The sequence below is a fragment of the Bidens hawaiensis genome, unplaced genomic scaffold, assembly GCF_021521415.1.
Source record: "Bidens hawaiensis isolate Kalapana, Puna unplaced genomic scaffold, B.hawaiensis_p1.1 tig00063692_1, whole genome shotgun sequence".
NCBI lineage: Eukaryota > Viridiplantae > Streptophyta > Magnoliopsida > Asterales > Asteraceae > Bidens > Bidens hawaiensis.
The window spans coordinates 28008-36347 of NW_027501388.1; the positions used below are offsets into that span (position 1 = coordinate 28008).

Here is an 8340-nt window from a genome sequence, read left to right on the forward strand (position 1 = left end):
ACCTCCCTCCACAACCACCACTTCCAGACATCACCACCACTTCTCCGGCCGCCATCCTTATCTGCCAATACCTCCATTTATGCACTTTACTCATCTCAAATTGAAGTATGGTTGCTCTCCTCCATTCAAATTGAAGAAGGTAGAACCACAACACTCTTATCAACCATTCAATTAGTTGTCTCCCTGTTGAAACTCGCCAATGATAAAGAGCAGGTGGTGGCACTTGGTTTTAGCCGCCACACTCGATTTCACGGCGAGCATCGTGGGTGGAAACTGGGCTGTGGTTTTAGTCAGAAACCGGCGTTGACATCCTACGGTACAGTAGCAACTAGTGGTGGGTTTAGATGGATGAACAATTTGGGTTTTGCTACCACACGTTTCTCCGACAATCAACGACAGCGACAGTGGCACTTCCAAGTTCAGATCTCATTAGAATGGCAATGGCAGACGGTGATAAGTGTGGTTGTTAAGGGCGGTCTTTGGTAAAAAAGACGACCCAGGTGTTTTTGTTAAATCCGGCAACATGTGAGCTTTTCCGACAGAATCCAAGTAGGCATGATACATCATCGGACTTAATTATAAAAAAGCCAGGTCAGCGTCTCCACTAACGGTGTTAGCCTTCAGTTAGCGCGAGAGTGATAAAAACAAATATGATGAAAGTTGGGAGTGGTGGGAGACAAAGTGAAAGTTGGGAGTGTTATCTACCAACGAGCGAAAGTTGTGAGTATTAAAAACCAATATCCATTTATATAAAAGTGATCATTTCCTTAAAAGTAAGAAGATGGTAATAATTTGTTTCATATTGTAACAAGACACGACCATCTCTGTTTAGATAAGCATTAGTGAGGAACAACTTTTCCGGATGATGTATGTTAAATTTGTTAATATTCACGTGAACCACTATACATCGTATTTCTCTCTGTGCCGCATTTACTTTCGGTATAAGAATCTCTTGAGTTGTTGCAACAGTTGCTAGAAATTTTGTAAATGTAATGTAAAAAAAGTTAAATTATTGAATCAAATCTTATACTAGAGAGCGGTAAACAACTATAGTTGAGTATGAAAATCCACATAATTGAAACCCAATGTTTTCAAATATTCATTTCGAGTTAACCCTTGTTAAGCATCGTCACATACCCTCCATTATACAAGTGATCGACCAGTATGACATTTTTTAGGCATGTCTCGTAAAATGAAAAAAATATGATTAATTAACACTACTAACGTTCATTTTCTCTGCCAATGATAACTATACATTAAGACCTATTGGTTTTTAATACTCTCAACTTTCACTAATTGGTAGACTCCCAACTAACGATTTGTCTCCCACCACTCCCTAACTGACAGAGTACTAACTCCGTTAGTTTCAGTGCTGATGTGGCATTATCTTTTTTAAAGATAAAAAAAATTAAAACAATGTGGGTCCAACAATTTCTTCATCTTCCTTCTCAAGCACCCACTACCTCCCATTACCACCACCATCCAACTAGCCACCACCACCAATCTCCACCACCTGCAACCATCACCACCACTCATCCTCCACCTCCTCTGACACGTCCATTAGAGGCTGCTACTACCACCGAGAGAAACCAAAGGCAAATATACATAAAACATCACATCATCTTATTATTTCCAAATCCAAAACCTTAATTCCTCAAATATATCTCACATAGTCTTCCAAACGGCCTTAATCATGCCAATAAACACTCATCTTATACCTAGCATCAAAACCTTAACCTCAACTTCGATTAATACTTTGTTGCCAGTATCCTTCCTGAAGGTTTTGTCGCCGTGCCAGAAGGTTGGTGGTGAGGAATTTGTCGGCGATTGTTGACGATGACGCAGAGGCTAAACTTGAAGGTTGTACCCGTAAACTGCACTTTCAAAATCCTAACCACCCCCCCCCCCCCCCCCTTTCTCTCATCTTCTTTAATCAAACCTATCCCCAACTCCATTCCTCACATATTAACCACATGTGCATTTAAACAGTTAAATTGATTTATAATTAATACTTTAGAAATCACAATAATTTGTATGTTGTTTGGATTAGCACAAAGTGGTTCGATATTGAACATATATGAACGGGCTAGATCAAATGGCGGTAATAAGAGGCAGGGGTGGTGGAGAAGGAAGATAGAGTAATTGTGGGACCCACATTAAAATATATATCAGTGAAAATAATGCCACGGCAGCACTAAAACTAACGGAGTTAGTGCTCCGTTAGTTAGGGAGTGACATAAAAAATAACCTAAAAGTTGGGAGTGGTGGAAGACAAATCGTTAGTTAAAAGTGTTATCTACCGATGAGTAAAAGTTGAGAGTATTAAAAACCAATATGCCATACATTAATGGAAAGGTAAGTCAATGTGACTAAGATGTACAATTGATTATTTTTTACCTCAATCAAAATGTTATAAGTTATGAGCATACTTTATTGTTGGAAGTAATTTCGGACTACAAGTCACAATTCGGTGAACTTGAAGGACCAATGTTGACAAACAGGTCATAGTGGTTATGTTTCCTAATTGTATTGTAATTATAATTGGTAAGTCTTGACTAGCAAGTTAGGTTAGTCCTATATAAACATGTCATGGTTAGACATTATAGATTGTGTTGTGTGAGATGTAACCGAGTTAGGGTTCATCTAGAATCACACATGAGATGTAACCGAGTTAGGGTTCATCTAGAGTGAGTTTGGTGTAACCGAGTTAGGGTTCATCAAGAGTCAAACCGAGTTAGGGTTTGAGGGTTTGTAATCAGTTTTTAGAGTGATATTTTCCGATTAATATAAACGCGAGTTATTCGTTTAGTTTGTGTGTTGATTATCGATACGGAACTTGAATTGGTATAAGAGCCAAGTTTAAGAAATCGATAACGTAGGTTGTTTGTTCGGCGCAAAAGGTTTGATATCGGAAATTGGTTTATTTAATTGTTTCGTAGCGGCGCTGGGATTTCCGATCGGTTTTCGTGAGTGGTCTTTGTGATTAAAGGACATTAAAGAAAGCATAACAAAAGTCAACGTATTTGCTTTTGATACGTGAGAATTAATTTAGAAGCCTCCAGTGGAAGAATAAATATTGCAAGCTCGAAGATTTTTGTTCACTGTTTTGTAAGGAATTCTTCTTTTATTGGTTCTTAGGTTGAAGAAACAAGTCAATTATTATTATTGGTGTCTACGGGAATTTCGAGAATAACAAGTTGGGTTAATTATTTTTCGTTTTCTTGGTTCACCAAAGTTTTGGGTTAAACAAAGGAGGTTTAACCATTATTGTTAGGTATTTTATTTGGGTTGAACGAGTAGGTTCAATTCAGAGTTCGTTTTTAAACGGGTTAAACGGATTAGGTTTTAACCAAGGTTTGAGCAAACGTGGTTCTGTTCTGAAAAGTTGTTCAGACTAAGTTGTTCGTATTTGTTCCAACGATGTGGAGAAAGGGGTTATGCGAGGCAACTACGGGACATCAATCTGAGCGATTCAGATTGCGTGAAAAATTGATCACCTGCGACGGGTGTACCTTAGTGATTCGGGTGGTACGGTGTAATACCGGTGAAGAAGAAAGTTGTCAATCCGTGATAGATTGATCAGAATTTGAGAGTGATTATGTGAAGCAATCAAGAAAGAGATGAGATTTCGGTTGTGTGAAGCAATCAAGTTTGTTGACTAAGTTTTGATTTGAAAGATGTGCTCGTGTTTTGATTCAGGAACAAAAGAAGATCAAGGAAGATTGTTGTTCGCTCGATTAGATGACCGGGATTGCAGCCAAAGGAGTGGTTATGCATGTTCATACGACCGAGTGAATGGTCGGGGACAAGGTCACATAGGTAGTCGAGTTCGGGGGAGCCGAAGAACACATCTATGGATCAAGAAAAGTTCTGGGGAGATCAAGGCCAAGATGGTTGTGAAACCTAAGAAGGTCAAGATCATGAGTCAAATCAAACAGGCAGAAGAGACATGCTCGGGGTTGAAGAAATACCTATTTTGAGTCAGAAATTAGGGGGTGATTGTTGGAAGTAATTTCGGATTGCAAGTCACAAGTCGGTGAACTTGAAGGACCAATGTTGACAAACAGGTCATAGTGGTTATGTTTCCTAATTGTATTGTAATTATAATTGGTAAGTCTTGACTAGCAAGTTAGGTTAGTCCTATATAAACATGTCATGGTTAGACATTATAGATTGTGTTGTGTGAGACGTAACCGAGTTAGGGTTCATCTAGAATCACACATGAGATGTAACCGAGTTAGGGTTCATCTAGAGTGAGTTTGGTGTAACCGAGTTAGGGTTCATCAAGAGTCAAACCGAGTTAGGGTTTGAGGGTTTGTAATCAGTCTTTAGAGTTATATTTTCTGATTAATATAAACGCGAGTTATTCGTTTAGTTTGTGTGTTGATTATCGATACGGAATTTAAACTTTATATGATAAAATAACATTGTGCCTATGGTCCTTAAGCCTAGTGCATTTGGTGTTTATCTTCGCTAAATTGGTGATTGTTTTGAGGGTCTCATAAAATGGGTAATAGATTTTAGCTGTCAAAACAAAAGAATAGGCACATTAGTCTAAATTACTGTATGGTTAACTGCCATATTTTAAATTACTAAAATATGAATTGTGACATAACATAAAGTTGTAGAGTGTAGCTAGAGGCAATGCATTAAAATAGGCTTTTTTTAACCATATCGGACTGGTCTTAGAAAAGGCACAACCAGTTTTATCGAATGATCGAAGGTCGCTGGTAAATTGATAGAAGACTGCTAGCCTGCTATGTTAAAACGTAAAATCGGATGGTAAATGGTTCATGGATGAGTTGCTAAAAGTCTTGGGTCTAAAACCTAAGCCTAAAATTTTACTTTGAGCTTAAATCGGTACAATGGTACAAACTGGTATTACGTTTCGCTCAATTTACCAGTCTAAAACATACCAGGCTAGTGAATGACAATGGTATAATCAGTCGGTATTAACCGGTTTTTAAAACATTTGCTAGAGGTTCGAATTTTAACTAGTTAATAGAAACGGATGATTTCTCGAAATCGTTATTAAAAAAAATTATCTGTTATTAAAAAAAATCTTGACCCGAACTCATTCTAATCCAACCGAACCTATCTATAAGTCTAATTTCTTATTTAATCAAGTTAGGAGGGACTAGATTGTAAAAAAAAAAAAAACAAAAAAAAAGAAAAAAAGATGACCCATCCAGTCTTTGAGGTTTAAAAGAAGTATTTTTGTTATAAACACGCTATGCTATCGGATAATTAATACTGTGAAATAAATAAAGATTTTAGGGTTTCGTATCGTTGGTTTTATTTTATTTAATCAACATGGAATTTAAAGAAGCGGATAGGAGAATCAAAGAGACACTGAATTCAATCAACACTGCTGCAGATTCTGTTCTGGTAATTGTATTGTAAATTCTGAACTCGATCGATCAGTTACATAATAACTTAATTTTGTTATCTATTTTTCCCAACCATTAATTGTTGTTGGTGTGTCTTAGTTTGTTTAGCGGGTCTTGCATAATAGTAATGTTTCCCAAATCTTTATTTTAGTAGCATCGGATTTGCTATCTAAAAGAGGGTTGCAGCTGCCACTGGCTTGCAATCGTTTTGGATGACTTTATACGAATAATAATACGATGAAATAAAATTTCATGTTCACAGGGCTGCAGAGATCAAAACAATTCTGAAACTCCCGATTCCAAAATGGAAGAAACCGCGATAAAACGCGTGGTTGGAATCGATAATTCATCACCTAAACTTAAACATTATGATACAGAACGTAAGATGCTTGGAAAATACTTCTTTTACGACCCGCCTCTTGTAGAAGAAACCGGAGTGTGGATACCCGTTTCCGTACCTGCTATGTCAGAAACCCAACATGAAGAGTGGAGCCGAGGTATCTCCAACTCGGTTGGGGGAATCTTTCCCGATGAACAACAAGACAAGGAGCTCACCATGTGGGCTGTTGTACATGAAATGCTACTCGCAGCTCGTGGTAATAATAATAATACCACGTCTAGAAACGTAATTAACCAAGCATGGAAAGAAATGGCTCAAACTCTCACCGAGGCTAATTTTGGCAACATCCAGCAAACCCTCGAAATCGAACCACCTAAATGGCTGCCCGACAGCTGTGCACCCGCCTGTATGCTATGTAACGTGCGGTTTCACCCCATCATGTGCACCAGACACCACTGTCGTTTCTGTGGAGGAATATTCTGCAGTCAGTGTACCAAAGGAAGAAGCTTACTGCCTGTAAAGTTTCGTGTTGCAAACACCCAACGAGTGTGTGACGTGTGTTTCGTGCGCCTTGAATCCGTGCAACCATATTTGATGGATCGTGTAAGCCGTGCTTCACAACTGCCAACTCATGATCTCACGGATCTAAGCACGTTAAGATCGTGGTTGAATTTTCCTTGGGGGCAGTCGATGGAGTATGAGATATACAAAGCTACAAACACGATTCAAGGATATCATAGCAAGATTGGTTCTTCGAGACCCGAAAAGTCAATCCCTGATGCAGTTTTAAGATGCGCAAAGGGCCTCGCGATAGTTACAATAGTGAAGGTTGGTATGATGGTTACCTATAAAGTCGGAACCGGATTGGTGGTTGCTCGTAGGAAAGACGGGTCTTGGTCTCCCCCCTCTGCTATATCTTGTATTGGTGTTGGATGGGGTGCTCAGGTATTACAGTGCTTGTTTTAGGATTAATTTCATATATAATTTTACAAACTTGAAAAAATTTATTAAAATTTTGATTTTGACTGACATCGAAAATAAGCAAGCGAACTGAACCGTGGTCGCTTTTCTTTTGTCCTCTCAACAACAGATAATCGAACAATAGAATCTGCATGTTCGAATCAGAAATCATACCAGGTATATGATAATCGAATGATAAGCAATCGACTGTTTTGCAGAACTATTATTTATGGGTAAAAAATAGTATAACATGTCGGACACGACACGATAAGACACGATGACCTGTGGCACTAAACACGCACACGACACAATAAACAACTGTGTCATTTTTTTCCAAACACGAACATGGACCTGTTTAGTAGTAGGTTAACCTGTTAAGACTTGTTGAGGGACCTCTTTAAACACAATGAATAATACATGTGTAATGAAACAAAAATTTTCAAAACGAGTATAAAAGTCTCAATTAATACATATCCATAACATATTTGAAACAAAAAACTACAAATCCATAACATAATTAAGACGAAAAACCATTGAGGCAAATCATAAGTTCATATCATTCATTAAAAATATAATATCAACGGGCATGAGTGAAATGTTGTATGTAAGTATGACTTTAGGTTTAGGACTTTAGGAGTGCATATTTATTTATTTTTTTAAATTAAAAATCTATTTGTTAAGCTCAAACCCAAGCTTGTTAAAACCCGTGTCGTGTTAAGAGGTCCGTGTCATAAATTGAAAGCCCTAGTAAGTAAAAAGTGGATAAAAAGAAATTTAAGCTAAAAATAGGTAAATAAAAAAACTTAAAATTTAAAGATGGCTATATATAAAATATTAAAGCTTATAAAATAAGGGTAAAATTACCATTTATTATATATTTATATTAGTTTGGTATATTTGGTATTCTAACTACTTGTAAGGGCAAATATGTTATTTTTAGTTTTGCCAAGTATATGGTATATTGTCTTGTTTCATATTCTATTTCATCAGGTAGTTATTATTTCTGATGTTAATAATTATAAAATGCAGGGTGGGGGTGAATTTGCAGACTTGATAATCGTTTTGAGGTCGGAAGAAGCTGTGAAGACATTCTGCAGTGATGTGCATGGCTCATTTGGAGCAGGCTTGAGTGCGGCTCTTGGTATTATCGGAAGAACAGCTGAAGCAGATGTACGAGCTGGAAGTGGCGGGTATGCTACGTGCTACACTTACAGCTGTACAAAAGGAGCATTTGTTGGATGCTCGGTGGAGGGGAGTGTGGTGACAACTCGTGTCCATGAAAATTCCCGATTCTATGGAAAACAATTGATTAGCGCTCAGGAAATTCTTCTTGGTTCGTTACCTGCTCCTCCAGCCGCCGCCACTCTATATCGTGCTCTTGCAGATATATACCAGAACTTGGGCATCGCATTCTAAAACAAGTGTTTGTAAATTCAAAAAAAATTAAATCACAAAACAATAAATAGTTGCTTGTACATTATACCACATGCTTATAACACATATATATATATATATCAGTTTGATCACATGAAGTGAGTTGCTCATCTGATGATGAATCGGGGAGTTTAATAGTGTCATTGTCCAAAAAGATTCAAGAATCATTCTTGAAAACCTTGGAACCCGGGAGTGGTTAAACACTGCAATTTAGAT

General features: G+C 37.6%; 1 protein-coding gene across 1 annotated transcript; it reads left to right on the top strand.

Annotated features, from left to right (window-relative positions):
* Positions 1-5277: 5277 nt before the first annotated feature.
* Positions 5278-8191, top strand: LOC143604017 (uncharacterized). The gene is made up of 3 exons (XM_077080624.1): positions 5278-5388; positions 5653-6675; positions 7720-8191. Exons 1-3 carry the CDS (start codon positions 5314-5316, stop codon positions 8104-8106), a joined length of 1485 nt encoding a protein of 494 aa, XP_076936739.1. The 5' UTR covers positions 5278-5313; the 3' UTR covers positions 8107-8191.
* The last annotated feature ends 149 nt before the right edge of the window (positions 8192-8340 follow it).